At 50.0% G+C, this 19,022-nt stretch overlaps 1 protein-coding gene across 3 annotated transcripts in view; it reads left to right on the top strand.

Annotated features, from left to right (window-relative positions):
- ACSS2 (acyl-CoA synthetase short chain family member 2) overlaps positions 1-10,748 on the top strand; it is a 75,171-nt gene extending 64,423 nt beyond the window's left edge. For all 3 annotated transcript variants that reach the window (XM_067554512.1, XM_067554511.1, XM_067554509.1), the window contains 3 exons: positions 6,762-6,938; positions 8,363-8,437; positions 8,769-10,748. In XM_067554512.1, the coding sequence (XP_067410613.1) occupies positions 6,762-6,938; positions 8,363-8,437; positions 8,769-8,896 (380 nt within the window). In that variant the 3' untranslated portion in view covers positions 8,897-10,748. The remainder of the gene's footprint in view (positions 1-6,761; positions 6,939-8,362; positions 8,438-8,768) is intronic.
- The last annotated feature ends 8,274 nt before the right edge of the window (positions 10,749-19,022 follow it).

The following is a 19,022-nucleotide window of genomic DNA, read 5'->3' as shown; positions in this document are numbered from 1 at the left end:
TTCCACTGAACTCAGTGGGACTGGACTCATGGCAGAGCCTTGCCTACCTGCGTGACTTTGGGCTAGTGTGAGAGTCCTGCACTAGGAGGGGTGCTCTAGGAGCTCAGTGAGGCTAATTACCTTGGTTACCTCTTACTGTTAGTGGATTAAAGGCACAATGTAAATGACATTGTTAATTTTTGATTTCTAGACATTTGTGGTAAGGGGAAGATCCTGGGTGAAATTAGCCCCTGTTCCTGGGCCAGGGCAGACTGTCCCTAGCTGTTCTCTGGTGCTTTATCTTGTCTCCAGGTATGGAGCCCCCATACTGCTAGGGAGATGATTCCACAGGACTGGAGATCATGCCATCTGGAAATTTGGCCTGAGATTCAGACCGAATGTCTCTAATTCATTCAATCCCATTGCTCCAAGTTCTGCTTCAGTGTGCCAGGCTGAATAACTCTGTCCATTGCTGGCAGGCCAAGTCTTCAGGTCCTCATTGCTGGTTATTGGCGTGTGTGTCTTCTCTTTTGCTCCTTTATCATTTGGTCGAGTTAGTTACATTCTTCCTCAAACACAATCTCCCCACCCCCTGCAAAGCAGTTTTTCTTTTTCTTTGAGCTTCCTCAGTTTTCCCCTCATGTCTTGTAACTGTTCCTAGTGCTGGATATCGTACTCTGGGTAGGGTCGGAGCAGAGCAGTATCGAGGCAGATTTCTGCTACGTGATATAGTGCAGGAGTGGCCAAACCGTGGCTTGGGAGCTATATGCAATTCATTTACAGTTAAAATTCAACTTGCGGAGCCCTCTGTGGCCCCCCCATTCTCCGCTTACGCGACTGCAGTGGGAAGCTCAGAGCTTCCCCTGTGGCAGGGTGGTGGGGCTAGAGGATTCTGCCAGTGGGGAGAGAGGTCTTGGGTGAGTCAGTAAGCTTGGCCACCCCGATACAGTGAGTTGTTACATAGAATCATAGGGTATATTTACACTGTGGATTGAAGTCGATTTAATTTCAATCGATTTTTCACCCGCCAAATTTATTAAGTCGGAGGAGCATGATCACACAACACGCATTGCGTCGGGGGTTTGCCTCCAAGGTACTGCTTGCAAATCACCTACAATGGACATGAGCAAACACTCAAAGAAGAAAAGACAGTTACCTACCTTGTAACTGTTGTTCTTCAAGATGTGTTGCTCATGTCCATTCCGTGACCTGCCCCCGTCCCTACTGTTGGAGTTGACGGCAAGAAGGAATTAAGAGGGTGTAGGGCTGGCAGCACCTCATGTACCGTGCCATGTGCGCGGGGCTCCAGGGGGTGCCAGAGCCAGCCCTGCAGGATCTGCTAACGGGAAAGTTTTCCAGTAACCATGCATGGGACATGCACTACAATGGAATGGACATGAGCAACACATCTTGAAGAACAACAGTTACAAGGTAAGTAACCGTCTTTTCTGCTGAGAAGGGTAGTGACTTTGGGAAACATGCAGAACATAGTGGATGGGTTTGCCGCAATGGGGTTCCCAAACTGTGGGGGGTCAATAGACGGCACGCGTATCTCTATCTTAGCACCAGACCACCTTGCCACAGAGTACATAAACCGAAAGGGATACTTCTCAATGGTGTTGCAGGCCCTTGTGGATAACAGAGTACGCTTCACCAACATCAGCGTGGGGTGGTCTGGAAAGGTGCATGACGCACTCATCTTTAGGAACTCAGGTGTGTTCAAAAAGATGCAGGCGAGCACTTTCTTCCATGACCAAAAAATAAATATTGGCAATGTTGTGATTGGCCAATAGTGATCCTGGGGGATCCTGCCTAATCTTGCTTCCCTGGCTAATGAAGCCCTACACCAGGCACCTGGACAGTGAAAACGAGCATTTCAATAATAGTCTCAGCAAGTGCAGAATGGTGGTGGAATGTGTATTTGGCTGCTTAAAGGCACAATGGCGCAGCTTGCTCACTAGGTTAGATCTCCATGAACACAACATCCCCACTGTTATCTCTGCCTGCTATGTGCTCCATGTGTGTGAAACAAAAGGGGAAAAGTTCCCGCTGGGTTGGGTCGTGGAGGCTAATAGGCTGGCTGCAAATTTTGAGCAGCCAGATTCCAGTGCTACGCTGAGAGCCAATCACGGAGTGCTGCACCTCAGGGAAGCATTGAAAACCCATTTTTTGAATGAACCGCAGTAATGTACATCTCTGTCAGTGCTGTGCCTTCCCTTCCCATCCCCCACCTTCGCACCATCGTTCCCCTCTCCTTCCCCCACCGACAATCCCCAAGCTATCAATGAATAAAGAGAAATGTTTTTTAAAGCAGTAAAGTTTTATTGGTGATCAGTTACAGTGGGGGGAAAGGAAGATAATTTAACATTCTCTTAAGGCTGCCTGAGCATCCAGAGCAAAGTGTGACTGTGCAAACAGCAAAGTATGCACATTCCCTGTTCTTAAAGAGGCCATTGCCTCATTCTGCTCCCCCCCCACCGACGTGGAGTGGAGCACATACTGCACCGTGCTCAACGTCTTCCTAGAGCGGTTGGGGGTGGGGTTGTAAAACAGCTTGTTAACTGAACATTTTGCAGGGGCTGCAGAGGGAGTCTGTCCTGCCACTGCTCTTCTTGGAGCTCTACCAGATACCTCAGCATGTCAGACTGATTCCTCATAATATGCAACATCTCTTCTTGCATTGCACACGCCTGCTCCTCGGCTGATTTTCTGTTTTCCGTGTCCATGTTCAGTTTTTCTGACAATGACATCTTCCAGGCTCTGAGCTCTGTGTCAGCAGCCATGGAGGCGTTCATTAGTTCTTTGAACATGTCATCCTGAGTTGGTTTTTTTTCCACCTTCTAATCTGTGAAAGGCACTCTGCAGGAGTAGAAGCTGGGGTGAAGGCCGAGCTGTCCACTGTAAGGCAAGCAAAGCACAAAGTTTCCATCGTTAGCTGGTCCATGGACAAAAAGCAATGTTACAATGTAAAAAGAACTCTCCTTCATATTCACAAGGCAACGCCAGACCCACATACCAATCTGTACCTATTGCACAGGTTGGAGTAGCGTTCCAGCCGTGGTAAGTAAGGGATCCTTGCATCCATTATAGGGAAATCTCTGTAGCACTAACTTCCCCAATCCACACTTAACAAAGAAGCAGGATCATTGGGCTCCCCTTTACCATCTCAAAGACCAGTTTAGGAGGAGGTGGTCCAAAGGGATTGGAGGAGGGTATGGGTGAAGTGTTGCTGGAGAAAACATAGGAGCACCCGTTCCCAGACCCCTAACACCAATGACAATAATATCATAGCTAGGAATTGTCTGTTGGGGCCCAGGACACCATCCATGGCATGGCAATAACACGCAGTGACTATATTGGTCAGGTACTGTAAGCTTGCGCCATCTTCCCTAAGTGACCATGTGTGATATCAGTCTCCTGAGGGTAACAGGCGGAAAGGGAAGATTTTCTGCAAGCATCTGGGTACAGGCCTGGCCCTTATGCTGCTATGCTGTGTTCCGCGATGATGCTTGCCCATTTAATAGCAGAGTGGCGGGGAAAAGTGTCCTAATGTGGTGGAAGAAATAAGGCTGCCTTCCCCAGAAACCTTCTGGAAAGGATTGCAGAGTATCTTTATGAAAGTTTCCTGGAGATATCCACAGAGGATTCTCGGAGCATCCCTGTGCACATAAATAGTCTGTTCTGGGGGTAAGCTTCTGCTTAAGTGAACCAACACCCAGGGAGTTCATCCCCACAAAAACACCAACTCCATTATTCGCAGAAGTAAGAAGCTTGACTGGGGCTATAATCACAGAAATACGATTTGCTGTCCTCACTCACCAGATGTGCCTTCCCCGGAATCTCGGTCACTCTCACTGTCCTGCATCCAACTGGGCTGCTCTGAGGTAACAAACAAGTCCTAGCTCTCACGGAGAATGGAAACTCTGCTCGACTGCGCCCTGCTCTCATTCTCCTCCTCATCCACAGAGTCTTCCTCATTCATCCTGGACTGGGATTCTACAGAGGTATTGATGCTGTGTGGTGGCACAGTGGTGGGGTCACTGCCAAGAATCGCTTGCAGCTCCTCATAAAAGCAGCATGTCTTTGGTGACGAGCCAGAACGACTGTTCGCCTCCCTGGTTTTCTCATTTGCCTGCCTCAGCTCTTTGATTTTAACGCGGCACTGCTGCACATCCCTGTTGTGGCCCTTTTCCACTATACCACACAATGTCTTCTCGTAGATATCCAAATTTCTTTTGCTGGCTCGGAGCTAAGCCAGAACAGACTCTTCTCCCCACGGGCTGATGAGATTCAAGACCTCAGGTCAACTGCATGCTGGAGCGCGTTTGGGGCATGCAGTCACCATGAGCAGTTCAGCTACAAAGCTCTCTCCACATCAACCAAACAGGAAATGGGAATTCAAAATTTCCTGGGGCTTCAGGGGAGGGGCTGTTTCCTGTGCATGTGACCAGGGTGCAGTAGAGTGTGAATGTCCAGAGCATTCTGGGATACCTCCCGGAAGCCAATGACGTCGATTTACGTTGCGCTCTGCCTACACTGAAGCTCATTCGACTCATTGGATTTCAGCTCTATGCCTCTTGCGGAGGTGGTTTTATTAAGTCGAATTTTACCATGATTTAGGTTGGCGGAATTGACACGCCAGTGGAGACACATACATTATGTGGTCGACGGAAGCTGCGTTCCATCGACCTACATTGTCAGTGTAGACCAGGCCAGAGATTCCAAGGCCAGAAGGGACCATTGTGAGCATCTAGCCTGACCTCCTGTGTAGCACAAGCCACAGAACTCCCCCCAGATAATGCCTAGATCAGAGCTTTTAGATTCTTGATGATTCTTGCTAGTGATGGAGAATCCACTACCATCCTTCGTAAATTGTTCCAGTGGTTCATTTCTCTCAATGTAAAACATTTACACTATATTTCCAGTCTGACTTAGTCTAGCTTCAACTTCTAGCCATTGGATCGTGTTAGAGCTTTCTATGCTAAATTGAAGAGCTTATTATCAAATATTTGTTCCCCATGTAAGTACTTCTAGGCTGTAATCAAGTCACCCTTTAACCTTCTCTTTGTTAAACTAAATAGATTGAGCTCTTTGAGTCTATTGCTACACAGCAGGTTTTCTAATCCTTCAGTCGTTCTCATGGCTCTTTTCTGAACCTTCTCCAATTTATCAACATCTCTCTTGAATTGTGCACATCAGAACCAGAGACAGGATTCCAGCAGCAGTCACATCAGTGCCAAATACAGAGCTAAAATAACCTCTTTACTCTTAATCAAGATTCTGCTGTTAATGCATCCAAGGATCCATTAGCCCTTTTGGCCACAACGTCGCACTGGGAGCTCATGTTCAGCTGATTGTGCACCACAACCCCCAAATCTTTATCAGAGTACCTGCTTCCTTGGATAGAGCCCCCATCCTGTAAGTCTGGCCTGCCTCCTTTGTACCCAGATGTGCACATTACATTTAGCCGTATTTAAATCCCTATTGTTGGCTTGCACCCAGCTACCAAGCAATCCAGATCACCCTGAATTGGTGATCTGTCCTCTTGAGTATTTACCACTGCCACAGTTTCCGTCATCTGGGAACTTTTTCAGTGATGATTTTATGTTTTCTTCCAGATCATTGATAGAAATGTTAGAAGGGAGCCAAGAACTGATCTCTGCAGGACCCCACTAGAAACGCACCCATTCAATAATGATTTCCCATTTACAGTCACATTTTGAGATCTATCAGTTAGCCAGCTTTTAATGTGTGCCAGGTTAATTTTGTATCTTTATGGTTTTTCAATCAAAATGTATCAAGTCAAATGCCTTACAGAAGTTTACGTGTATTATATCAACACTATTATCTTTATCAAACAAACTTGTAATCTCATTTTAAAAAAATATGTCAAGTTAGTTTGACAAGATCTATTGGTTGGCTTCTGGGCATGCACTTCAAAATCACCTCAGCCATTTTGCTGCCCTGTCTCACTGCAGTCTGTTTCCAATTCACTGTGCACTATGGATCCTAGCCTTCATGGCATTAGTGCTGTCTGCCCCCTTGCCATTGATGGTGGCTTTCAGATAGCTTTCCATGCAGGACCCTGCCCACGCATCTCACCTCACCATGTCCCTGGTTTGGGAGCGTCTTATATGCTATGCATCCCTGACCGCTGTGGTGCCTACTTGCTGCCTACCCCCAGCTCGTTCCCTTGCTACTGGTTATTACTCTTTGTTGATGGTCCTTCAGCCAGGGTCAGACCTCATGAAATTGCTGCTCTCCAAAGAGGCTTGACTGAACTGTGCTAGTAAGATTTCAGTGCAGTGCATCCAGTGCTCTGCTAAAGGGACCTTTTACTTTCATACTCTGCTTTCCGCTCCCTGGCTCCCTCCCGTAACTGACAGAAGTGACCTGTTGGTTGCCTGCTCCCTCTGCCTTTAGCTGAAGCATGGTAGGAATGCAGGTTCTCCACCCCATGGGCGTTAGTGTGATACAGCGACCATTCCGGGACAGCCCATAACTCCTGGGTAGCTCTGCTGTGCATGTGATTAAATTCCAGCGCGATAGCTAGGAGTTATCAGCGGCCAGTGGTTGGTGGCTGCTTGCCCAGCCACGGCAGGACCTGCTCAGAGACGGGTGTTCCTTAGCTGGACAAAATGTAGCTTCCTGGGCTTCTCCCTTACGTGCGTGGGTGGGCTCTGCTCATTCCCAGGGCCCTGCTGCAGCAAGCGCTCCAGGGACGGGGGAGCTAGACACTGCTTGACTCAGCAAAGTGCTGCCTCTTTTTCCCCTCTGTCTAGGCCACTTGCTGAGCACTGCAGAGGTGGAGTCTGCCCTGGTGGAGCACTCCTCCGTTGCTGAGGCTGCAGTGGTGAGTCACCCCCACCCAGTGAAAGGCGAGTGCCTCTACTGCTTTGTGACCTTGAGAGATGGCCACGAATTCACCAAAGCGCTGACGGACGAGCTGAGAAAACAAGGTAACAAGGGCAGAGCTGCCAGTGTCCCTGGTGTAGGGTGCAACGTGGCAGGTTCCTCCTGCCCCCAGAGAATAGGGGAGGGCTCTGCCAGGGCGGATGCGCCCGTGGCGGAGTGAAGCAGTGTGGCCTCTCTGAAGGAAGGTGCCCTTGACTAGAGAACACCAGTGCCCTGCCAGAGGTATGCCCAGCTCCCTTTCGAGCCCCCTTGTGCCCTGCAGCCTGGGTAACAAAGCAATGTCAAGGAAAAAGGATGAGTCTCAGGGCGGGCAGAGGCATGATAGCTGCATGAAGCACATGAGGCTCCTGCTTTCCATGGCAACGTCTGCCTCTCCAGCCTGGGGCACGGGGTCCCTTGTGCTGGCATGTGCGCAGACCCGCTCCTTCTCCAGCTCCACTCACTGAGTATGTGTTGGAAGCAGGCGTGCCCAGTTCCCACAGCTGTGATCTGTGCTGGTGCATGGACCATACAGCTAGCAGTGCTTGCTGTTGTCTTTTAACTGTAACCAGAATGTTTTGGTCAGTGTCTGTGGACTTGGTTTTCCTAGACGGGGAGGGACTGTTAGTACACGTCTCACATCTACCTCAGGCTGTCCCTTCCAAAGCTTGTCCATGCTGCTAGACTGGGAGGGAAGTGAAGACCGTGATAGTGACAGGCATGCAGAGGCCCCATGGGAACCTCTGTGCCATACCTCTCCTGAGACAGTGTCATTATGGCTCATTTGCTGCTGTAAACCCACATGCTTGACACAAATCAGGGTGGGAGACTGGCAAAACTGGTATAAGCTGGTGGGATACCACAACGCTGACCCACGCAGTTAAATAGAGGGGTGCAGGCTGATGCTTGATGTGGAACTTGCAGTGGCTCATGCTGTACTGCAGCGAGAGTCCAGCTACACTGATACGAGCCCCACTGACACCGCAACTGACTGTGGTGCGGGAACAAGGCACTAGACAAAACGCAGCCAGGTTACCTTCTGCGCCACGTGAACCCCAAGCGGATCAATCGTTGCTTTGTGGAAATGGCCACAAACCCTGTGGAAAGATGTCTTAATTTCAAGTCCTTAAGTGCGTCCTGGAAGCAATGGAGAGAGAATGGAAAAGGTCAGACATCTCTCCTGCAGCTGGAGAACATGTCACTTCTCCTTGTTTTGTGGAGAGCCGCACATGCTGTCCTCGCCTCCACCCCTAGGTCCAGGTGCAGAATCCTGAGGACCTCCTGTCCCGGGGCGAGAGCACTGGGCTCATTCTGCAAACACCCGTCCCTTTGCCGACAACGGAGATGTCAGGGTCGTCGCATTGCCGCCCTGGTGGGCTCGTTTGTCCCACTTGTTGTTCAGTTGGGTTCCAGCTCTGGCTGAGGCACTTTGCCCTAAAAAGCGCACTGGAAAATCTTGATAATTATATGGAAAATCTCTTTTTTGTAGTCAGAGAAAAAATTGGACCTATAGCAACCCCGGATTACATCCAGCATGCTCCTGGTCTGCCCAAGACCCGCTCAGGTAAGGATTCACTGTTGTCAGATACACCATTTGGGAAGCAAGCAGCACAGCTCCTGGCGTCTGCAGGCTTGGGCAGTCCCAGAGGAAGGGAGTTACCAGAGTGCTGCTAGTGGGATAATTACGATAGGTTTTGGTGGGGCCCCTTGTCCTGTGGGTAGTCTTGGATTGCCCAGGTCTCTGGCATGTCTAGACTTGGAAGAAATCTGTGTCCCAATATGACTTATTCAGAGGAAGCCTCCTATTTTCTGCAAAGCATCCTGAGAACTGACTCTGATTCTTGCTTTGACTCTCTGAGTGTACAGTCTAATCACCTCAGCTTTTTGCTTGACAGGTAAAATTATGAGGCGCGTATTAAGGAAGATAGCAAAAAACGACCAAGAGCTGGGAGATACCTCAACTGTGGCAGATCCAGCTGTTGTTAAGCACCTGTTCAGCAACAGGTGTGAGACTATACAGTAGCAGAGCAACATGCCCCCTTCTGACTAAAGACGTGGAAGCACCGAGTCCTAGTGAGAGCATGGGCCGTCTGATGAGCATTGTATTCGCTGGGAAAGAGAAGCCATTGCCTGTCAGGATGAATGTGAAAGTCTATCAATGAGGAGAAGACGGGCTCACGAGCTAGTCCTCTCCTTGTGTTGCATCTAGCTGCCTGTGCCTCTGGGGAGGATGATCATGCTGCTATAGATTGATACTGCGTATCTGAATTTCCAGCCTCATTCACTCATTGCAGAATGACTGGTTTCTTCTCACTGGTTTCTTCCCCGTCATTTCATTCATGGTTTTTTTAATTAACTTTGTGTAATGGGCAGGGCCGGGCATCTTGCCCAGAGTGGAAATGGGTGGGTTTTCATGGCAGTGGTGTTTTGCTCCCCAACGGTGGTTATGTGAGTTGGGCTCCAACAGATCCCCTGCAATAATCTCTCTAAGTTAATGCAGAACTGCTAGGATTGCTCTCAATAAAGCAGAGTTTAGCCGGATTTGTCTGCCACTATCCACATTGCAAATAAACTTCTTGTTCCATATCAATTGGTTGGAGGCTGAGGGGCATTTTAGACAAATGATCTGTAACTATGTAGCTGTGCAAGCTATTTTTAATTTTCTTTCCACCAAATCTGTTTTGTCTGAGCTGTTTGTTAGCTGAGATCTCCTGGGCTCTGCAAGGGAGCATTGTGGGGCTGGGGGCTTTGGGGATGAGTGAAGTTTTGTATAACTCATTTGGTACCAATATTTTGTTACTTTAACTGCTTGACACCAGAGTTGGATTGTCCCAGCACAGGGTTCTCCGTGGGCCGTGGCCCCCTTCGGGAAGCATGGTCAGGAAGGGGTGCGTTCAGTGCCGGGACATGCCATACTGGCCGTGTCCAAAGTTTGCTATTGCTGCCCAGTCGCTGGTGCTAATAGATTGCACCAGTGCCAGTTAATCCTAGTAGGGATAGCTCTTTCAGTTGCCTTTTAGGAATGGGAGTGGGCGCTACAGATATCAAACGAAACGTGGTTGAGAGCTATGCAGAGGTGTCTTCCCCATCGTTGGGTGACTGAGACGCTTATCCAGAGGTGCCCCTTCCCATTCAGTGTCACTGCATGGAAAGGGGCAGGCAGGGTCTTATTATTCTAACAAGGTACTTCCTCATCACAAAACCCGAGTGATGGTCTTTAAATGAAGTCTCAGCTTTAAATATGAGGCGTGATGCCTTACGATGGGGAACCCTTGGACGTACTCGAGACCAACAGCCTGAACATACCCGACCGTGATGGGTCTCTGCTACGAGTCAGTTTTCATGCTGCTTAGCTCCAGCCTTGCTTTGGTGCTGCTTTGGACTCTAGCCTTGTAACGTGTTTGATTTAGAAATGGCTTCCAACCTCTTTTTTTTAATTTACACTTTTACATACAGAGAAAATAGGTTTTAAAATTTGCAACACTGGCCCTCTTGTGGCAGCCTAAAACGTCAGTACCTGAACTGGCTAAGACAAACTCAAAGCTCGGTCCCAAAAGCCAAGTCCTAGCGGATAATGTTAGTGTCACCCTGACTTGTCTCATTGCTAAATGTCGCTCATTTCTTACCTGCTGTTCTTATGCTACATGTACATGTCTGTGATCTGTAACCTCTGGGGATGTGTCTGACCTGTGTACGCCACAGCAACGGGCTGGGCCATTGGCTTGCTAGTTCTGTTCATAGGAATAACTTTAAAACCATATTGTCCTCTTTTAATCCTGGTCTGTGTAATTTTGGTTGGAAAACAGCTAGAATCCTGTTGTAATTGGAATGAAAATCAGAGAAATAAAAATGAAACACATTCTGGAGCGCTCGCTTATTTGCAGGTTCCAGTCTGGTTGTCGTGGTTTAACGGAGATCTTAATTGCAGTGCCCTTGGGGTCTTGGGCTGGCACTTCCCGCTTCACATCTGCACCTTTGGTCACCTGATGCAGAAGGCAGTAGGCATTTGGGGGCAGGAGTTTAACCTCTGCAGCCCTACTGAGACCTGTACCAGGCAAATCTTCGAGCATGCTGGAGATTCAGAGCCATGTGCTCCTCTGGCTGGTCCTTTCTGACCAGTGTACAGTGGCAAGAGATTTGCAGGCAAGCAGAGGCTGGACTTGCCATTGCTCATAGGCCGTGTTTAGAAGGAAGGCCGTGTTTGAAAGCCCAAGATGGGGTCTTGCTGCAGCACGAGATCACTAATGGGAGAGCTCCAGATTTCAAGCCCAGATGGGGGTGTCACTCTGTCTCCCTGCACATCAGCTCAGAAACCTTTGTCCCCCATTCACGTCTCTGCATCTCAGAGCCTTCCGGCGCTCTGATTGGCCTGCCTCCGTTTTACATTTACAGCGTCAGGCAAAGCAATTGCTCGGATTGAGGTGAGGGCAGTGCTTGCTTATCGGACTCCACTGTGCAACCCCGGGGCACTCCCAGCTGCCTCACTTGTGCCTGCTCGGTGAAACGGCAGCATCCTGGCATCCATCTCTCCCAGGTTTGGTTCAGAGCTGAGGGCACAGGAATGGCTTGTGGCCACTCTACCCTGGCAGAGCCAGCTGTGCCATGCAATCTCCAGAGGCGGCAGGATTTTGTTCCATGGGGTTTGTGGCAGATGTGATAACTCTGAACCCGCCGGGTCACTAATTCCAACGTGGCGGGGGCCAAAGAACATTTGTCAAGTTTGGAAATGACGTTGGCCAGTCCATGGGGAGGGAGAGGCCAGTAAAGAGCCTTCGTCATTTAGTATTTGTGCTGTGGCAGCCCCTGTTGCACTGAGAGCTGCGCAGATCATCTCTGTGCAAAGAGCTTCGTCTAGACAGATCAACACAAGCAAAAGTGCAGTGGTGCTGTCAGCCAAATGGTCGATGCGCCACACGTGGACCTGCCTACTCCTGTCTTCTTACCTGGCCCAATGTTCCTGCCCTCCCGTCCCCACCCCACAGGAACCTGCAGGCAAAGCAAAACCTGTCATTCCAATGGTGCCTGGTCATGGGCTGAGCAGGCTCCTGGCTGGTCCTGCCTCTTCACCAAGGGGCAGCAGCAGCACAGCTCCTGACACTTTCTTCTGGCCTGTGCATCGGGGCACTGCTCTGGTGGGGGGGAAGGGGAGGCAGGATCCCTCATGGCCAGTCCTGCCAGTCCCTGCCAGCCGCATCCATGTGTGGTAAGAGTTAACCCAGCTTGCGGGTAATGGAATATGTGCCAGTTCTGGCCACTTGCCCTGGAGTTATTGTTTTGCTCAGGGTTGCAGAGAATCACCAAGCACTTAACTAAGGATCTCCCCAGGCATTGGCTGGGCAGGCTTCTACTCCCGGGCTGTGCTCATCTGGCAGGTGCCACCTCTGGGGCTGTGTGAAGTTATGAAGGGTCCCACAGCCAGGCGGTCACTGCGTGCTTGAATGAACTCACCCAGAAAAATGAAAAAAGACAGAAACATCCTATCACAAAGCAATCACTCTGTGTCCAACCTGTTAGGCCTCATCCTCAAAGGAAACCTGCACAGCACTTTCAAAAGATGAGCCTAGGATCATAAATTCATAACTTTGCTAGACACTAAAAATCATGGGCTGAACAGAGGGCCTGGATTTATGGTTTATTACAACAATCCATAACCCACTAACAATCTCCCCTTTCCTCCCCCCATGACTGGAGGGGTGTTAACAGGCCACTTCACCTTGAATGGACCCTGAAATACATGTTAACTACTTACGCTAAACAAGCTGTTCCACCTTGTATATATTTAGCTGTGACACTCTGAGGATGCTTCCCAGAGTGGAAGGGGAGCTCTGTGGAGCTTAAAAGAGTGTCTCATTCACTAACAGAAGTTGGTCCAATAAGGTTGGTCCCTCCTTGTCTCCCTGATCTTGAAAATGCCTGACTCCACCTAACCTTTAATTTTTTTAGTGAAGAGGGCTTGGAGAAGGTTGTGACAGCCTAGCTGTGATTAGAATCCCCATCCTGGACTTCTTTCAATCAGCACAAGGCCTGGTCATGCTACAGAGAATGCACTGGTTGTAAGCATCAAAGAGAGCTGCCGATAATTACCCTGGTCATCCAGTTTACCCATTTTAAAAATTAGCACATTAGCATTCTTCCAATCTTCTGAAACTTCTACAATGCTTCAAGACTTTGAAAATCAACATTAATGGTCCAATGAGCTCTTCGGCCAGCTTTTTTTAAACTCTTGGTTGTAAGTTATCTGGACCTGCTGATTTAAAAATGTCTAACTTTAACAGTAGTTTCTGTTTAACATCACCCAGAGATGCTAGTGAATTGAAATAAGTGTTATCACCCATGTGATGAGACTCTATATCCTGTTTTTCCACAAATACAGAACAGAAATATGTATTGAACATGTCTGTCTTTTCTGCATCATTGATAGTTCTAATACTTCCATCTGTGATGGACCAATATCATTTTCAGGATTGGTTTTGTTCCTAATAGATTTAAACTCCTTGTCATTAATTCTGCTGGCCATAGATTTCTCCTTGAGTCCCTTTGCTTCCCTTATAAATTTTCTACAATTCTTAATTTCTGATTTATATTCATTACTATCAACTTCTCCTTTCTTCCATTTGTTATATATTATTTTTTATAGCTGCCTTCACTTCTGCTCTAAACCAGGTTGGTTTTTAATCTATAAAGCCTTCTTCATCAAGTGTGGGATTATGGCTTTTGAGGCATCTAGTAAGGTGTTCTTCAATTATTCCCTATTATCATTCACATCTTTCTGATTTAAATTCTTCCTCCCAGCTGATCTGACTCATAACTGTTTTCAGCTTTGTGAAATTTGGACCTATTACAGCATCATGTGTGTTTGTGCATGTGTGTGTATGTAACATATACTGGTCTGGACTTTCTTTTGATTGCACATTATAAATGTGATCAAGCGATGGTCACTTGTACCTAAGCTACCATTAATTTTTAGTTCTGTAGTCAGTCCTTCTTTATCTGTTAGGACAAGGTCTAATAATTCCCCCACATTAGCTGCATCACGTTTTGAGTTAAGAAATTGTCATCTACAGGTGTCATGTTTAGAAATTCCAAGGATGTTCTAGTACTTGCAGCCTGAGACCTCCAGCGTACATCACTCAAATTGAATCCCCCTATTCTCACGCAGTGTTTTCCCTACACATTGTCGATAGGCGCATCAGGAGCCAGTCATCCTGTTACTCAGTGTGACGGGGGGGGCTGGAGCAGATACACACTAATACTCCATCTTGTGCTTTATTAGTTAGGACAGTGATCTATAAGCATTCAAGATCATTTTCTTCTAAGCTATCAGTGACTTGGAAACAGCTAATTCCATTTTTGACAGGAATTTTGAAGGGCTGGGACAGATTCCCCAGGGCTTCCTCCTGCCCCCCCAGCTCCACATCTGTAGCTGCCAAATTGAGAGGCAGCATGTTCTTTCTGTCGCTGGAGCTATAGGTGCTATGACCCTCCCCCACCATTGACCTCCTGACATGGTGTTAACAGACCTCCCCGCACCCAGCTCCTGAGACTGGGCCAGGCAGTTCTGCAGGGTGGGAACGGAGCCCTCAGGAAAAACAGATTCGTATCAGAGCAATGGGCCCAGCTGGCCACTATGTGGGTTCCCAGCCCCACATCAGACCAATAGGCCATCTAGCCTGGCCTCCTCCTCTTCACGCTCCCTGGCTTCATCAGTGGAGCCATCTAGTCCAACAGCAGCTTTTGGCCCCATCTTGCGTCAGTGCCCAATGCATGATACCCTGCGGAGGGTGCATGGCAGGGCCAGCCAACATCTTGGCAGATGAAAGGAATCACCATGAAGTCAGTCAGTCAGTCAGTGGTGCTTGGCCGCAGTGTGGGAGAAGAGTCCAGTGTGCAAGCGGCAGCCCTTCCCACAGTGGCTACGGGCACTCGCCAGACAGAGGTTGGAGCACACTCTGCTTCTTGGCTCGCCTACAGGCCTCAGCCTGGGCTCTGATGACTCCCCGCGGTGACAGCACCAGCCTTGACCCAGCTTCTCCAGACTGAGCGGCTGTGGGCAGGGCTCTCCCCATTGACAGGGGAAGGCTGAATTTCTTGAGACCCTGCTTGACCTTGTTGTTGTATCGGAGTTTTGGCCCTCCTCTGTGTCGCAGATAGTTCTTGAGTTGACCATAGATCACAAGTATTGGCAGACAATCTTGAGACATGTGTTTCATGTGTCCCAGCCAGCGAAGCCTGCAAGCGTCCAGCATAGTCTGCACAGACTGCAGGCCGGGTCTCTCATGGATCTCGCCATTAGTGAGCTGTTGGTCCCAAGGGACTCCAAGGATTTTTTGGAGACAGCAAAGGTGGAAGCTGTTCAATCTCCGCTCCTGCTTGGAGTACGTGACCAGCTTTCACAGCTGTAAAGGAAGGTACAGAGGACACACGCCCGATAGATGGACACCTTTGTGTTCAGGTTTAGCAGCTTGTTCCAGACACGTGGCGTAAGTTGTCAAAGGTGTCCGGGGCTTTGCCGATTCTCGCATCAAGTTCTGTATCAAGGCTAAGTGAGCTGGGTAAAGTTGAGCCAAGATAGCGGAAGTGAGCCACATTGTCCAGAGCTTCGTTATTGACCTAGGCTTCAGGATGTTAGTGCCCTGTGACATGACAACTGTTTTCTTGATATTGATACATGCATGTACTGAACTTGATACATGCATCAGAGAACTTATTCATCAGGTGAATTAGAGACGAATGCAGCGTCATCTGCGAAGAGCAGATCCTGAATAATGAGCTGGGTGACACACCTTTTGCTCTGATATCACCTGATGTTAAACAAGCTGCCATCCGTCCTTGATTCAGTTACTACACCAGATTGATCATTTCCAAAAGCATACTTAAGAATAGAGAAGAAGATTTCAAAGCTGGTAGGCGCTAAGACGCAACCTTGCTTCATGCCACTATCAATGCTAAACTCGGACAATGTTTCATACTGAGATAGTTGCCCTCATTCCCTCATGGAACTCCTTAAATTGGGAGAGCACTTTTTGTAGCCAGCCAATTTTCAACAGGATCTTGTACATGCCATTCCTGCTAACTGGGTCGAAGGCCTTTTGTAGGTCAACGAATGCTACATAGAGAGGTGCCTGTTTTTCAGCAAGCACCTCATGAAGAACATGTCAGTCATGGAGCATCCAGCTCTGAACCCACACAGGATCTCAAGATAAACTCTCTTAGCAAGGACTTGGAGTCGTTTCAGCAGGACCCTTGCAAGCACTTGCTGACCATGCTGAGCAGAGATATCCCTCGCTAGTTGCTGCAGTCTGCTCTTCCCCTTTATTTTTGTATAAAGTAATTGTTTGCATCTTTCAGATCCTGGGGTATGTGGCTTTCTTCCCAGCAGGTGCAGAGAAGTGCGTGAATGTCACTTGCAAGCTTTCTTCCTCCTGTCCTTAGGCACTCCGGACGTATCTGATCATTGCCTGCTGCTTTCCCAAGAGCGATCTCTGTGATAGCTTTCTCTGCATCTCTGAGAGTTGGTATTTGGTCCAGCTCCTGCATCCTTGGAAGCTGGAGAACGGCAGCTAAGGCAGCATCACAGGTAATGGCATCCTTGGAGTAGCGTTCTTTGTGATGCTCAGTCCATCGGTCAAGTTGTTCTTGCCTGTCAGTCAGGATGGTTCCATCTTTCGCCTTCAGATTTGCAGTCTTTTTACAAATTGGACGAAGAGCGTCTTTGACTCCATCATAGGTACCACGAAGGTCCCCTCTTTCAAAGCAGGTCTGAATCTTCCTGCATAGTTCTTGTCAGTGCTTCCGGCAGCTGGGTGGCTCGGTCTCATTCAGGGCAGGTCAGTGGCCAGCCTGCGGCTAGTTGAAATGCAGGCTGGCCCACGCCCGTCACCCTGGCCCTTTGCTGTTTGGAAGATGTCAGGGGGGTGTTCTGCCGTTTATGCTGCATGTAACCCAACATCCAGGCGAAGCCTGGCAGGCGCGGGGGCTCCTTCTGTCGGTCTCTGCACAGCTCTCTAAAGGAGGGAACAAATGACCCTGCCCAGCTCCCGGCGGCCATTCTGGCTGGCACGGCTCTTCCCAAAGGCCGTTAGCTGGGCCCTTGGGGACGGGCCCAAAACGAAAGCTTAGTCTTTTCTGTAAGGCTGCCGTTCTTCAGCCGCTTATTCTGGCCAAGGTGGCTAGGCCTGGGCCTGAGAGCACGAGCCGGCCTGGTTTATTCACTGCCCAGTCAGAGCATAGATGGCCTGGTGAATGGGCCAGTGCCGGCCACGCCTCATCAGCATCCTCATTAATGACGTAACAGCCCAGGGACCCTCAGCCTGCTGTTTCCTGGCCATGCGGGGCCAAGACAAGGGCTGGGGATTCTCCTCCCGGGCCCATGGGGCCAGCTGCCTTCAGGTGACAGGCTGAACAAGGCCTCTCCCTGCTAATAGCCTGGCTCCGGCGTGTGTACGTAACAAAAGGCTGGGTATTCATATGGGCCCATCCCTCGCATTGACCCTGTGCTCAGCCATGTGCCAGGGCTTGGGGAGCACAGACAACCCAGCATCCCCATGGGATCTTGCCACGCAGAGAAAGGGCTAGCCCTTAGTGACAGGTGCCAGACTGCCCTAGGCTACAGGAGCTGCCTGCTCCTTTGAGCAAGCACTAGCTGGTGTCATCCCCCCTCTATGTCTGCACCATGTTCCCTTCCAAGCAGGGGTCGTGCTCGGTGTCGCCCCGTCCAGGTCAGCAGGGGAGAGCTGGGCATGTGATCTGAACTGGAGAATCTGAGGGGCTGGTAGCAAAGCCTTGGCTGAAGAGGAGGCTCATTAAGGGGTTATGGGGGAAAGGGGCAGAGCCACGTATGGGGACTGGGCATGGGGTAGAAAGCCCAGAGCTGGGCTGATTTTAGGGGGTGAATGAGAGGACTGAACACCACTGAGGCTGGCATGAGAGCTGTGAGGGGAAGGAGATGCCACAAAGGCTGGTGGGGAAAAGGGGCAGCAAAAGTGGCTGGTGTTAAGGGGCAGAGATGGAGTGTGGTGGTCAGGATTAGTGCCTGACTTCTTCCCCTTTGCCTGCTGGGAGTTCTCTGGCCTTGGAATGCCCCCAGGAAGCCAGGCACCTAACCCCACAAGTCTCCACTGCTTGGTAGGGGGCTCCAGGTAAGCGTGGCACTGACCTCTTGCTGTGTGCCGCTAGCCGGGCTTGCACGGCCCCTCCGAGGCATTGGGACAGGGCCTGGTCATCCAAATGACAACAGACCTCCCACCACTACAGCCAGAGCTCGCCCCATGGCTCTGCACATGGGATGGGGACCGGCAGGAGGGACCGGGAGCTGTGGGAGAGCCCAAGCCCCGGGAACTGTCCGGAACCAGGGGAAGTTCTGCTGAACTGATCTCGTGTCAGGAGGTCACGGGGGCAGTAAAAGCCCCCGCTCCCATGGGAGGCCCCATTCCCACCGCCCCCACAGGGCCTGACTAGGGAACTGGAAACACTTAGACAGTGGCAATGAAATGACTTTACTAGCCCCCTCCCCATGCGCCAGAGGGGAGGACACTGGATCAAGCATGGTGAGTGGGTCCCAGCTAATCAATCTCGTGTCATTAAATGAGTGCAGGCTCCCGCCCCACCTCTGTACCCTGCTGGCCTCACCATTCACGGCAGGCTCAAGTTGGAGCCTGCTTCCACCGAGAGCGGGGCCCAAGCCAGGAAGTTCCATTCCGCCGCCCCACTCCTGTAGCCTGGGGATGCTCAGACCCAGGGGATGGCACAGACCCCTCTCTGTCTGACCCCCCATGTCCCCTCCTGCAGCCAGGGGCCGGGCTGTTCTGCTCTCGTCTCACCGCGGGGACCGTTTCCTGCCACCGTTGCCTCTCCCTGTGTAATGGTAACTGGGCCAAAGCCCTCTGGGGTGGGGCTCGATTGCCCAGCTTCGGGGTTTGTTCCCCTGGTGACAGCTCGGAGGGTTAAGCAGCAGGGAAGACCCTGGGATTGTGCAGAGCGAGATACGGGGCAGGACTATGGCTGCAGTCCTGTGCCAGGCGAGATCCGCAGGTAAAAGGAAGAAAGCCCAGACTTTAGCACAACACAAAGGTCAGCCCAATTGCTCAGGAAAGTGTCGAGAAATTGTCACGCGGGGCCCTTCTGCCCTTACTGTCTAGGCGTCGGTAAAT

The sequence above is a fragment of the Emydura macquarii genome, unplaced genomic scaffold, assembly GCF_026122565.2.
Source record: "Emydura macquarii macquarii isolate MOO-44397 ecotype Brisbane River unplaced genomic scaffold, CSIRO-AGI_Emac_v2 contig_1483, whole genome shotgun sequence".
Taxonomy (NCBI): domain Eukaryota; kingdom Metazoa; phylum Chordata; order Testudines; family Chelidae; genus Emydura; species Emydura macquarii.
The sequence above is the reverse complement of the archived record's forward strand: the minus strand, read 5'-3'. Positions and strand labels throughout refer to the sequence as shown.